At 33.6% G+C, this 14681-nt stretch overlaps 2 protein-coding genes across 2 annotated transcripts in view; both read left to right on the top strand.

The window, feature by feature from the left end:
- Positions 1-14350, top strand: part of LOC140450093 (uncharacterized) — a 141509-nt gene extending 127159 nt beyond the window's left edge. Inside the window, exon 5 of the mRNA XM_072543527.1 lies at positions 12739-14350. The gene's annotated coding sequence lies outside the window, so the exon portion shown is untranslated. The remainder of the gene's footprint in view (positions 1-12738) is intronic.
- LOC140450791 (uncharacterized) lies at positions 7097-8827 on the top strand. The gene has a single exon (XM_072544464.1). The coding sequence runs from the start codon at positions 7097-7099 to the stop codon at positions 8825-8827; it is 1731 nt and encodes a 576-aa protein (XP_072400565.1).
- Positions 14351-14681: the final 331 nt, after the last annotated feature.

The following is a 14681-nucleotide window of genomic DNA, read 5'->3' as shown; positions in this document are numbered from 1 at the left end:
GTTCCTCTAATATCTGAAAATATGCAAGTAAACAGATTTTTCAAACTACGAAATACGATGCATTTCACTTCCAACGAAGATCAACAGCCGGAAGACCGACTGTGGAAAGTACGCCCCCTTTTCAATACCATAAGAAAAAGATGCAGGCAGTTGGAACCGGAGGAGGTATATAGTATCGATGAACAAATGGTTCCTTTTAAGGGTGCTGTGAATATTAAACAATACATTAAAAATAAGCCAACGAGATGGTCGGATGATATATATAATTATACTAATAACTAATACTCCTTTATATAGTTCATTTAAATGTATATTTAATGATTATTATTATAATATAGATGATAGTATTGACATTTTAAACAAATTATTATATTTTCAATTTAATGATAGTGACGTATATGTTAAGCAGTTTTTAATAGATTTATATAATATTGTTGATAAAAAAATACCTAAAGTAAATGCTTTACAAATTATTGCACCAGCTAGTAGTGGTAAAAATTTCCTTTAATGGAAGCTGTTAATAGAAGAATTAATTTATGGAACGAACCAAATGCCGAGCCATCTTCTATGGATACTTTAAAAATGCGCTTAGCCACTAAAAGATGTACTTTGAAGCTGGGTATTTGGTTCATCTCCCAATGCATAAATAACAAGGTTTTCCCTACTTTCTGCAAGATTAAAACTCCAGGAAATGTTCCAGTCAACTTAAAGAACACCTTCCAACTGAAAATTTTAAAAAAGGAGATTTGTAACCATTATGGAAAGCTAAACTACATAGATTGTAAACTTAAGGTAACATATGACTCTTTACCTGATTTCATGGGCTTTGATAACTTAAATAATTTTTTGAATGATGTTCAGGACAGATTGGACAATGTAACTTTTACCAAATTCAATAAACTTAAATCTAAATTAAACAATCTTATTAAAAATAAATCTAATTCAACAAATAGTAACAGTAACAACAACAGTAAATTCTCTAATTTCTCCTTCCATCCAAGATTAAAAAATCTCTCTTCAGTTACCTTCGACAATAATGAACTTCATCTACTAAATCTAGGTCTCAAATACTCCATTCCTCGCAAGGTATCCGAAAAACACCTTCAGAGTCTCTCCATTGAGCTAGATATTATTATTCAAAACCTCTCAGTCCCGTTACCTCAGAAAAACTTCAATCAGAAACTCCTGCTTCAATACTATAAACAAATTCAAAAACAAAAATTCTTCTAATTCTTCAATAATACTTAATACCAACACACCCTCATCTTCTAACTTTTCTTCCAACGTTCAAAATTTTCATTCAACGCCTAATTTTCATAAGCTTTCTCAAAATAAACGTAATGAACATCTCAAGACCCTCAAATGCATTAAAAATAAAATCATATCAAACAACTTAATTATCAGTAAAGCTGACAAAGGTAACTGTCTAGTGATCTACGATCAAACATCATATAATGATAAAGTCTCAACTTTCCTCAACAACAATAACTTCACTTTACTTACAACAGACCCCTCAAAAAAGTTCATAAACAAATTAAAAGACAACATTAAACACTTCACAGGCTTCTTCTCAGAACATTTTGCATCATATTATAAAACCCCAAGCAACCCCTTGATACCCAGACCGTACGGTCTACCTAAGATACACAAAGAGGGCATTCCCATTCGTCCAGTTGTTAGTTTCATAAACACTCCAGTTTCCATCCTATCAAAATTTATATTAAATCTTATTAACAACATGACGAACTTCACCCCTCGATTTTCAGTCAAAAATACTAGTCATCTAGTCAATAATTTACAACACATCAATCTTCACCCCAACATTACTATGTTTTCATTTGATGTCAGCAATCTATTCACGTCTGTCCCTAAACAAGAAACAATTAATCTGGTTAATTCTCTTCTCAGAGCCAACTCCATTACTTCATCTACCACTAATTCCATTATCCTATGTTTACACAGGATAATGGACAACTACTACAACTATGTTTAGATCAAGATTTCTTTGTTTTTAACAACAAATACTATACACAATCTGATGGCTTAGACTAAGGGCAGTTGTCTCTCTCGTTTATTAGCTGATGTATTTATGGATCATTTAGAATCCACACAGATCATGAAAAACCCTGAAATACTCCATTGGTTTCGCTATGTTGACGACTGTTTAGTCTTCATTTCAGGTAATCCCAATTCAGCTGAACATTTACTTTCCAAAATTAACCAAATTCACCCCAATATCAAGTTCACCATGGAACTAGAATCATCCATGTCAATCAATTTTTTAGATCTCACCATTACCAGATTAACTGACCACTTCGATTTCAGTATCTATAGGAAACCTACACAGACTGACCACATAATTCCATTTTCATCTAACCACCCCATGTCGCATAAATACGCAGCGTTTCACAGTTACATCCATCGCCTAGAAACCATTCCACTTTCAGACATAAACTACAAAAAAGAATTTAACATACTTAGATAAATAGCAGTCAACAATGAATATGATCACAACATCATCAACAAACTCATCCGCAAAAAACGCCTTAAGACCCTGCAGGAGACTGCGTTCCCCAGAGACCTCACCACCAAGCCCAACTACGTTTCACTCCCATACTATCATGAAAGTCTTTCTGGAGATATTCGAAATCTCATCCAACGTTCGGTTGAAAATATCCATGTCTCTTTTAAAGTACCCAACAATTTGGGTCAACACATATCTAATTCCAAAGATCCCATCAATTATATGGATCGGAGTGGAGTGTATAGACTAAAATGTTCAGATTGCAATGCCTCTTACATAGGTAGAACATGCAGATCACTATCCTCACGTTCTCTAGAGCACACAAAAAGAGAAAATACTTCCACTTTCTCCCAACATCTCAAAAGAACACAACCACACCCTCAATATCCCAGAAGACGTTTCACTTATTCACAATATCCCCCAAAAAAATTTTAACACTAGAAGCACCAGAGCGGTCACTTTGACTGCTTTCTATTTTCGACCCTCATTAGTCTAGAGTATTACTCATTCATATTTATTTTACAAATGTACCTAGTGTTGCTTTATGAGAGATAGGGCCTTTCTTAAGTTGTTGAGTACTATACCATTAACATACTACAAAACCACGTCCCAACCATCAAATTTTGTTCATTTCATATAATAGTTAATACAATAAAACTTCCACACCACTTCATGAGCTTCATGAGCTTCATGAACTATAAGTTCATGAACTTATAACTTAAAAAGTTTTACAATTACCAGGTACCACATGTTGTTTTTTGACATACAGGGCCGTCTACAATCGAGTTATAAGTTAAATATTACATGGTCATTATACTACAAAAGTTTTATTTTATTCATGCAAGAACACTTTCATATTTCAAATATATTCAATCATATTCCACCAATAACAACAAAATTTGAAGATAGGGCAAGCAAAATAAACGCTACTATGCGAACGACACTCAGTTGGTTGTTGGAGAGCTGGGGTAGTGGATAAGTTGAAATAAGTGGGTCGGATTGGGGTATCTACACAATGAATGAAATAAAAGGGTTACTTACATAGATCTCCTGGACAAAATGAAACAAGATATGGCAGACAAGGTTACCTCTAGCTATTTAAATTTTGACGCCGCTTCGAAGAAAAATTCCTGCTGGAATAAGAAAGAAAATTTCTTCTTCCCTAAAATCAAAAATACATACAAGGGTTAGGAGATTTTCTAAAATAAAATAAACAAAATGGTTGGAGCAATAAATTAAACATTTATTTGTGTCTCTAACAAACAGTTACAAAAATATAAATGGCTAAAAAAATATAATATATAAATAGTTGCTAAATACAGAATAAAAAGAACTTACATGTGTCCGTTTACAAAGGGGTTGGAGATACTACAAAAACTTACAAATGTTACCGCACAGAGATTAATCTTTTTTTTTAAACAAACAAAACAAATTAATATCGAAACAAATAAAGCCAGCTGTCATATGTTAACATTAAATTAAAAAAAAAACAATTAAAATGACAGCTAAGTTAAACCATAAAAATTACAATTTATTAAATATTACAATTCCTTTAAATTTTAATGAAAGCAATTATTAATAATTATCAAAAAAAAAAAGAGTCTGTCTTTACTTTAAAATTTAAAATGTTAATTGTTACCTTAATTTCACTTGTTTCACTTAACTTCAAAGAAAAAACTTGCTACTATCTCTGGGATTGGAGCTGCAAAGGACAAAACTCTCAACTTGGACAAAAGGAAACCATTTCCATGCGCAGGCAGGAACGATTGAAACAGGAACTTCATCATCATTTTACAAAATTTCTTCAGTGTCGGTGCACAAATCTTATGGTGATTACTCTGTTTTAAACTGCCATTATGCAAAGAGTATTTTATCACCTTAACCGGTCTTAAGACATTACACAAAAAAAAATTGAATCGACTCGCGATTCAAAATTGCCCAAATATCTATCTACTCTGAAGTTTCTTGCTTGACTCCTCGATGCCTTACGTTTTACAAATTTCAACGCAAAATAAATTCCCCTCGCGCCTCAAAGCTAGTTTTTGTGGTCTATGAACCTAAACAAACAATCTACCCTTTCTTGGCCTCATTCTTAGCAACAAACTGACCAAAAAAACATTGAAATATTCCCAGTTTATTACGTATTAGAAAAATTGTATTACCTGACTTGCAATATTATATTAGGGGACTCGAATGTAAACAAACGTTGTTCAGCGACAAAAACAACTTTTTAAATATTCCAGTTTATTGCGTTTTAACGACGAAAGACAAAAAAAACTTTTATATTCTGGGGGCATCATGAAATATAATCCTCTAGGCGACAAAAACTTGTCGAAATAGATAACATAATTCAAATTAACAAAATGGGATTTGAAAGTACACATAGACAAAAAATATATCCAGCGTTATTTGCGCATTAAGGATTTTCGTAAAAGACCAAAACAGATTTTATGGCAATCTTTATGCGTACTGACGAGATAAACGAACAGGGACGTATTATAAAATTTAAAACGCTACAATATACATAATTTAAAACAACAACATTGGTGGTTGATACTGTTATATTAATTTATTTTACTTTAACAATTTTAAATAACGTTGGCTTTTGTCTTAAAGTAGACACATACAGTTATATTGACTGCTCTGTTACGACTTCTGTCCTAACATGTCAACAATGTCATTTTAATCAGTTGCTTCCATACAGTCCTCGTAGACACACCGTCTCAGGACTAGCAACTTCAACGTGGAGTCATATGTCGCCATGTTACCTAATCCAACGGTAACTTTAACATCCTATTAATTTATAAGAAATACTGTCAAACTAATGTAACTAATTATTTGTTAACGGGTTTTTACCCATATACAGTTGCGTGCATAGAAATCGGCCCACTGTAAACTTTTGACTTCAACTATATTTTTTTCAAGAAATATTCATCAGATCACAAAAACAAATATACTGTTTGAAAGACAATTTAATATGCTTTAATGTGAGTATAAATTTATCAAGAAGGCTTATCGTTTACATGCGTAGTAACCGGTAAACAAATGAAACGTGTTTATGTGGTGATTGTCACGAAAATAACAAATTTGTCTAATTGTAAAAGTATTGCATTTGCAAGTGAAATTTGCATATTATTCGTTTTTCATAATCTCAGCAGTGTTCAAATGTGTTAGTTTAATGCATACTACACCACAAAAAGCCGCCCAAGTTATTGCTCTAATCGAAAATGGACTTAGCGAGCTGTTGCTAGACAATTGGATATGACACGCGCATCGGTTCGAAGAGTGTGCCAACGTTATGAGGAGACTGGATCCTTTAATAGGCGACCTGGAAAAGGCAGACGGCGATTTACAACCGCTCGTTATGACCGCTTTATTGTGTCAACAACATTAAGAAATCGTCACCTTAATGCCGTTCAGGTGCAACGACAGCTCCGTGAGGTGCGAAGAGTGGCTGTTAGTGGACAGTGAGACGAAGACTGCGGGAAAATAACCTGACCCCTAAAACACCTGCGATTGGTCCAAAACTTACTCCAGCTCATCGGCAAGCACGCCTGCGTTTTGCACAGGATCATCGGAATTGGACGTTGGAACAATGGGGATCTGTTCTGTTCTCAGATGAGATCAAAATATGCCCCTATGGTAGCGACCGAAGAAGGAAAGTGTACCGGAGACTCGGTTACTCTAAGTGCAGAAACTGTAATACCTTTGTAGAAATAGCTACGCATCAGTGTTACATGATGAAAAAACCAGCCAAAGGAGGAATTTGTACTGTAGCATGTACTTGCAATAACAGATCAAGCGTGATAAATTCAGGCTGTAAAGAAAATCACAAACAGTCACAAAGTTGCAAAGACCCGTGTAGATGTAACAATCTCTCTGAAGAAAAAATAATGAAATGCTCTTACAACGAAAGATATATATTCTTTGATTACGAGGCAATGCAGGATACAGGCATTCATGTACCGAATCTTGTAATTGCGCAGGATTTCGAAGGAAATAAATTTGTTTTTAAAGACAATGAAGAGTTCTGTAGATGGTTAATTTCCGAGAAACATAGAAATTATACTGCGATAGCCCACAATAGTAAATCATACGATTCATATTTCATTTTAAAACATTGCGTGGAAAACACGATAAAGCCGTACACTATCTACAACGGGTCAAAACTTATGCTTTTGGAAGTCGAGGCTCTTAAACTGAAAATAATAGACAGCTCTAATTTTGTAGCCGGTCCCTTGTCCGGTTTTCTGTTCCTGTTCCTAAAACTTTTGGTCTGCACGAATTAAAGAAAGGGTATTTTCCTCACTTTTTCAACACTCCTGACAATACTCACTACGAAGGCTGCTTACCAGATATTGCGTATTATGGACCCAACACAATGAAACCAAAACAAAGATCTGATTTTAAGAAATGGTACGATGAGCATAAAAATGACCACTTTCTGTTGCGCATACCTATTGCGCTTCAGATGTTGATATTTTACGACGTGGGTGTTTGGAATTTCGCAAGGAATTTTTAGAAATAGCAAACATAGACCCATTTCAATATCTGACTATTGCCAGTGTGTGTATGGCCATATATAGATCTAAATATCTTCGAACAAACACCATTGGCACTGTAAAGCAGGAGATAAAGGAGACATATAGCCGGGCATCAATAAAATGGCTCAATCAATTTTCTAACGTACAACATGCTCTTAATGGCGGAGAAGTGACAATTTGGGGTGGTAAAGTTGATGGTTTCTCGGAAGAGTCGAATACTGTGTACCAGTACCACGGTTGCTTCTGGCATGGTCACCCAGAATGCTTTAAGAACGACACAGTTAACCACGTCAACAATGAGACAATGAGTGACTTGTACGAGAGAACAATAAGACGATCAAAACAAATAAAAGAAGCAGGGTACAACTTGGTAGAAATCTGGGAATGTGAATGGATAAAATCAAAAGAATGTAAAAACGCCGCAGATCCTCAACTTATTGAACCCTTAAAGCCTCGTGAAGCATTCTTTGGCGGTAGAACAAACGCCATAAAACTAAACGTGACTGGAAAAAAGCTCAGATACATAGATATTGTATCACTGTATCCAACCGTACAATATTACGATCAATATCCAGTTGGCCACCCTACAAAAATACATGCACCTGAAGTATACGATACTAATTGGTTTGGTCTAGTACATTGCCAAATACTACCACCTACTGATTTATACCATCCTGTATTACCTGTCAAAACTGACAAATTAATGTTTCCGCTGTGTAATCAATGCGTCTTGGAAGATTGCGAAAATTGTGATCATGATGACTCGGAAAGAATGCTGAGGGGTACATGGACAACTCTAGAAATTAATAAGGCCTTAGAAAAAGGGTACAAAATAATAAAAATTTACGAAGTGTGGCATTTTGAGCAAACATCGACAGATTTGTTCAAGGGATATGTCAAAGATTTTATGAAGATCAAATTAGAAACTAGTCCACATACGTATGCCACAAATGAAGAGTACGCTCGGGCTGTAAAAGAGCAGATGGACATAGAGCTCGATTTATCTAAAATAGCCCCAAATCCCGGTAAACGAGCAGTCGCTAAAATATGCCTAAATAGTCTATGGGGTAAATTTGGCCAAAGAATGAATATGAAACAGACAGAGTATGTTGTGGACATTAAAAGATGGTACGAAGTTTTGATGAACGATAAAATAAATTTAACAAACGTCACATTTATTAATGATAATATAGCACAAGTCTCTTACGATTATAAAGACGTGTTTGTGGAAGACCCAACATCTACGAATATTTTTGTGGCATTATTTACGACCAGTAACGCTCGTCTAAGACTGTACGAGATGATTGATAGGCTAGGAGAGGCTGTAGCTTATTTCGACACAGACTCCATTGTCTACATTGATGATGGCCTAAACACGGTCGAAACAGGTGAAATGTTGGGCGATTGGAGTGATGAGTTGCCTGGAGATGACTACATAGTTGAATGGCTCAGTACAGGTCCTAAAAGTTATTTTTACAAAACAGCCAAGGGCAAAGAGGTGACTAAAATCAAAGGTTTCACTTTAAACTACGAAAACAGCCTAGTACTCAATGCCTCCGCCATGAATGACATCATACACGATCCAACCAAAGAAATTAAGCTCACGTATGACCAGATCGGCAGGGATACAGAGACCAAAGATATTGTTACGAGAAAAAGGGTATCAAAGACTTTCAAGATGGCCTACAAGAAACGAAAAATAATACAAAGTGATGACTCATTAATTGACACAGCACCTCTTGGCTTTCAAAAATTATAATAATATTACGCATTAGACATTGTACATCATTCTTTATTAGACGCTGTTACAGGAAAGACGTGTTTTGTCTCGCTCGTGTTTTCGATAAATTTTGATTTTGTATAAATTAATAATGTCTGATCAATGGTCAATAAATATTATAAATCAGCGAGAAATAAAAAAATTCAACGCTTATCTATGCACTTTTCAAGTTAATTGTGACAACTTTAAAATAGGTGAAGGTTTAGAACAAGACAAAGACTATCTAAAAAACCATTTAGAGACCGCTCTTGAGAATATAAAAAAGCAAGCTGGCTACACAACAGGTGACAAAATCAGAATTGTTGCCTTAAATGATGACTTTAAACACCCGATATCGACAGAAACAAGTTCAAGTGCCAATATGTCAAAGTTATTAGAACAAATTAGCAATATATCGAAATCTAATGCTGCTGTCCATCTGAGAAATACAAAATTTGATGTTCAAATCTTGAAAATACCTAATCCGAAAAACCACTGATCTTCCTATGATGATGATGACTTTAGACACCCGATATCGACAGAAACAAGTTCAAGTGCCAATATGTCAAAGTTATTAGAACAAATTAGCAATATATCGACATCTAACGCTGCTGTCCACCTGAGAAATACAAAAATTTGTTGTTCAAATGTTGAAAATACCTAGTCCGAAAAACAATGATCTTCCCCGGGTATGGTAACTTTCTGCAGTATCAATGATGATGATTATAGGAGATAATGGTTCCAAACCCAAGTATCAAGAAAGAAAATATAACAAAAATTATTAATATTGTATAAAGTTGAAAATTATGTACATAAAATAAAAATTATTGTAATCTTTTAAGGTATTAATACAATACATATATAAAAATTGTAAAATTTATGGACACAGAAAAACCAAATTGTAATTAGTATTAATAAATATAGTAATAAAATACAAAGTTTTTCATTTATAACACATTTTATATTGTTTAGCAAAAAATAACGGTCTCAGAATATGCTTTAGAGCGTGCTATATAAAAAGTTTAAGAACATGGGCAAACTCCGAGCGCCATAAGATTTAAGAAATAACTGCGTAAAGGTAAAAATTTCTTAGAAAAAAAGTCAAAACAACGACAATTATGTAAATAAGATGTAAATATGAATAAATAACAAAAATCTAGCATAAAAACAATAAATGACACGTAATATTATGTATTTGTAACTATTTAATGCATTATCTTTAAAAACTTGATTTGCTTCGTACTCAGGGCGTTTTTAAACTTACTGTTTCAAATGGCGTACTGTTTCAAATGACGACAACATTTTTGAACTTTAAAAGTGTGATAATATAGGTATGTGTCTGGTCGAACGTCACGTTCTACGTCAATAGGTGTCAGCTCGCGTCTGCTAGGTGTCAGGTATGCGTCAGATAGGTGTCAGGTATGCGTCAGATAGGTGTCAGGTATGCGTCAGCTAGGTGTCAGGTATGCGTCAGATAGGTGTCAGGTATGCGTCAGGTATACGTCAGGTAGGTGTCAGGTATTCAGGTATGCGTCAGAGACGTTTTTTGCTTTTATTAAAAAGTGTTAGTTCTCTTTATCGATGGTGATCAGCATTTTATATAGATACGCATCACTTTTTCAAAATCATTTAGTGATTGACAGCTGGTGGAGTAAGACGTGACTATGGTTGAAGAATATGACTATGTGTTTGGCCCCGAGTATGTTGGCGATAGATCATGGAAGCTGGGAGAGACAACTTTAATATTTGAAGAGGATAATATATTAGTAGATGAAGAAAAGTTTCCAGCAACAGACGGTCTTCAGAATTTATTATTTTACAAGTATCCTAAAAACTTTACGCCTCTAGATCATCAAATGTACAAACGAATACTGCAAATAACTGATGTACACAGAGATACGTTGGGAAAACTAAGACATCAAGCTTCACCCGAAAAATATCGTGACATTATTAGACCACTGTTTAAAATGACTACGAAGACGAAGAAGAAGAAGATTCATATGAAAACAGATGGCAAAAAGGGAGTTTTAGATAATAATAATAATAATAACAGCCAGCAAAATACTATTGGTAATCGGATAGCGATAAACAACGATCCACAGAAAAGCTACTCTCCAAGTAGAATAGGTTATCTTTGTAAAGGTGAAATACGATATGTATAATATACATGTATATTATTAATAAATTATGTTAATTTTTCCAGTGTTTTATTTTCGGTGTTTAAAGTTTTTAAATTCATAGCTAAGTTCATTACCGTTTTTGTTGTTATTTATTATTTATGTATATTACATTACCCTAAGAAACCCTTCATAGTCACGCTCATAGGGTACAGAGGTGTCTTATTACCACTAGTTTTTGTGTAACCTCGTGTACATATTCAATCATGTAAATTTTTAAAATATATTTTTTACTGAAATTTTCCACTTTACCCTCGTATTTTGTTTTATTTTTATTTTATCAATGTTTATTTAAAGCATATTTTGATCTTTTTTTTTGTTGACTACATAGCCATATACGAATAATTGTTCTTTGATTTTTTTGTTTATATAAATGACTTTTTTACATATAAAAGAAAAGGAAAGCTGTTTGGTTAGTTAAAAACAATGTTCACACTTTAGAGTTTGGACATTATTTTCAACCGTAACAACAGACGGGACGAGAACCCACAGCTTGTGTCTGTCTGTCGGGTTAATGGGAGAGGTTGAATAGGAAAAGTAAGGAAATGTTTAAAGGTTTTGGCGAGATTTCTAGGTATCTTAGGCTAACATTTATTCTTCATTTCGCATAAACTACTTACTCAGTCACTAAGTTCGTCAGTACTTCCTACAGAATCATCTTCGGTATCACTTTCTAGGAAAAACTGAATAGCTATACCAACAGTATGCACCTTTCCTCCACACGTAAATTTATACGTTGTAGGCATGGCGTGATAACCACAACGGGGGTGAAGCGTTGGTCTAAATACATCGGTTGTAATATTCTTCGTAAATGATGTTTTACATATTTGGCAAAAAAATGTCACCTCAATATTGACTGAGCACTTGGGGTCGCATTTACACATAAATAGCTTACGATTGTGAAACATCTTATGGCTTAATAATTATCTTACTCACTATGTTTAACTACTTAACTAATATGTTTTTTTAATACACGCTGCTTATTATATCTTATAATAATATATTTCTTATGTATTCTTATGACGTTATTTGTTAAAACATAATAGAATTACTGAACAGATAAAGAAATACAGAACCTACTTATCGAATATAAAATTGTTTAAATACTTTTCTCAGTGTAGTAATAGAAATAGCCGTCTTTGTTGAATAAACTAGTATCATCAAACATATGATTCGCAGACCTTAAATGCAGCTGAATAATGTGACTTTCGAATTTCCCATGATATACTTACACATACTCACGGCCAAATTTATAAGAGTGCGTTTTTTTTTGGTATTCTCTAACTAATTATTGAAATGCATAAAAAGACGGGATGATCTATTTTCTGCGACATTTCTAACCAACTAATAATGGGTAAGTTACTCTACAAAATTATTAGTCAAGTGTCTTAAATACCTATATTTTTCCAGAACCGGCAATCAAGAACAGAATCAGGGCGCACCTCACCCCGCAACAGAGAGTAAGTTTTTGCAAAATTTTTATTTGTTATCATCTATTACTGCTTGAAACGTATACTGCTATGCCTAGGTCTGCTCTTCTTCTTCTGCATAACGTTGAATTTTTGTTCATTTCTACTGTTTTATTATTTTTTATATGTTGATATAGGTAATTACTTGAAACGTATACTGCTATGCCTAGGTCTGCTCTTCTTCTTCTGAATAACGTTGAATTTTTGTTAATTTCTACTGTTTTATTTTTATATGTTGATATAGGTAATTACTTGAAACGTATAGGTCTGCTCTTCTTCTGCATAACGTTGAATTTTTGTTAATTTCTACTGTTTTATTTTTTATATGTTGATATAGGTAATTACTTGAAACGTATAGGTCTGCTCTTCTTCTGCACAACGTTGAATTTTTGTTAATTTCTACTGTTTTATTTTTTATATGTTGATATAGGTAACTACTTGAAACGTATACTGCTATGCCTAGGTCTGCTCTTCTTCTTCTGCATAACGTTGAATTTTTGTTCATTTCTACTGTTTTATTATTTTTTATATGTTGATATCGGTAACTACTTGAACGTATACTGCTATGCCTAGGTCTGCTCTGCTTAGGTGTCGCTGTTTTTTTTTTTAAATCTGATCGCTACAAATTTTAGATATATGTATTTTAATCTTGTTTTTTAATCGGTTTTTTGTTTTGTTTCAGACCCTACCTTTGATCGTGCTGCGGGGCGAGGCTGCCCCGAATGCTGCAACACCGCCGGATATGGTGCCCCTAGGCACCTATAAGGGGGTGAAGATTTTATTGGGCGTGCGCCAGGCCAGCGTGCTGGTCTGGCTCTTAAAAGGTACTTTTGTGTATATATATTTTTAATACTTATTTTTTAATATGTTGTGTATTTTTTTTACAGAACAACAATAAAGAGTTAAAACAAATTTTTATCTTTTAATGTTTTCCTTTTTCCTTCTTTGTTACCCATGCTATCCTTTGTATTGGAAATTTACAAAAAATTATTACAATATTAAGTCAGTTTTCACACAATCTATAGACTAATAATTTTCTGTTATTCTACCTAGTTGTTTTTTTATCTGTGCAATTTTAACCTTTTTTTTTTCATTCTGTTTTGTGCTTTGATTTTTGTTTATATAAATGACATTTTTACAAATAACAAATAAAGGAAAGCTGTTTGGTTAGTTGAAACTAATGTTCACACGTTAGAGTTTGGACATTATTTTCAACCGTAACAAGAGACGGGGCGAGAACCCACAGCTTGTGTCTGTCGGGTTAATGGGAGAGGTTGAATAGGAAAAGTAAGGAAATGTTTAAAGGTTTTGGAGAGATTTCTAGGTATCTTAGGCTAACATTTATATATTACAAGTATTTCTGTTTCTTCATCTATGTGTGAATGATTCCCAGAAATTTCTCTGCTAATAAAAACATCTGGAGCCATAACAACATGGGCTTATAAAATAGACGCTTTGGTCATTTAGCATTCAAACGGTATGGCTGAATATTTAATGTTAGTTTTATTAAACAGTAGTGAGTTCGCAAATGTGACAATCCACCCGGTAGTAATTAATTTTCTTAGTTTTTTTTCACGTGATCGGCTTTTTACCTTCTCGTATTGTGTCAACGAGTACGTTTATACGAACGATCTACGTTTACGTCGTGATTTTGTTACGGGGGAAGTTCTACAAATTCAGTTCGTGGTCGATTCAGTTATCGTCTTAACGATCAATTATATACATAATACTGGATTATTAGAACAGCCCATTGATAATTTCTCCTCAGCCAATTATGTGCAAGTTTTTACACCTCATCCTCTTCCTTCTCAGCCTTAGTTTTCTCTCGCCCGTAACACTTTCCCTAAATAACAACTAGACTTTTTATTTTCTCGCGATAGCTGCGAAGATTTATAAATAAGTGCCCTGTGTAGGATTCTACAGCCTTTCAGATCATTGCAGTAAGGTACGTTTTTACACAATTTTCTTTTTTCAATTTTATAAAATTACTGACATGCTGAGTGAAATTAAAAAAATCTTACCAGCAGCGTTTCTTCTCAGTGTTCGTGTCTCTTCATAATTCACCTTCTTTTTGTTTATATATATATATATATATATATATATATATATATATATATATATATAAACCCTCTGTATATATATATATATATATATATATATATATATATATATATATATATATATATATATATATATATATATACCCTC

The sequence above is a fragment of the Diabrotica undecimpunctata genome, chromosome 9, assembly GCF_040954645.1.
Source record: "Diabrotica undecimpunctata isolate CICGRU chromosome 9, icDiaUnde3, whole genome shotgun sequence".
NCBI lineage: Eukaryota > Metazoa > Arthropoda > Insecta > Coleoptera > Chrysomelidae > Diabrotica > Diabrotica undecimpunctata.
Note: the sequence above shows the minus strand (reverse complement) of the source record. Positions and strands in the feature narration are given on the sequence as shown.

What these genes read in the sequence shown, in the direction of transcription:
- LOC140450791 (XM_072544464.1), top strand. Translation starts at nt 7,097, where the DNA reads ATGGCCATATATAGATCTAAATATCTTCGAACAAACACCATTGGCACT.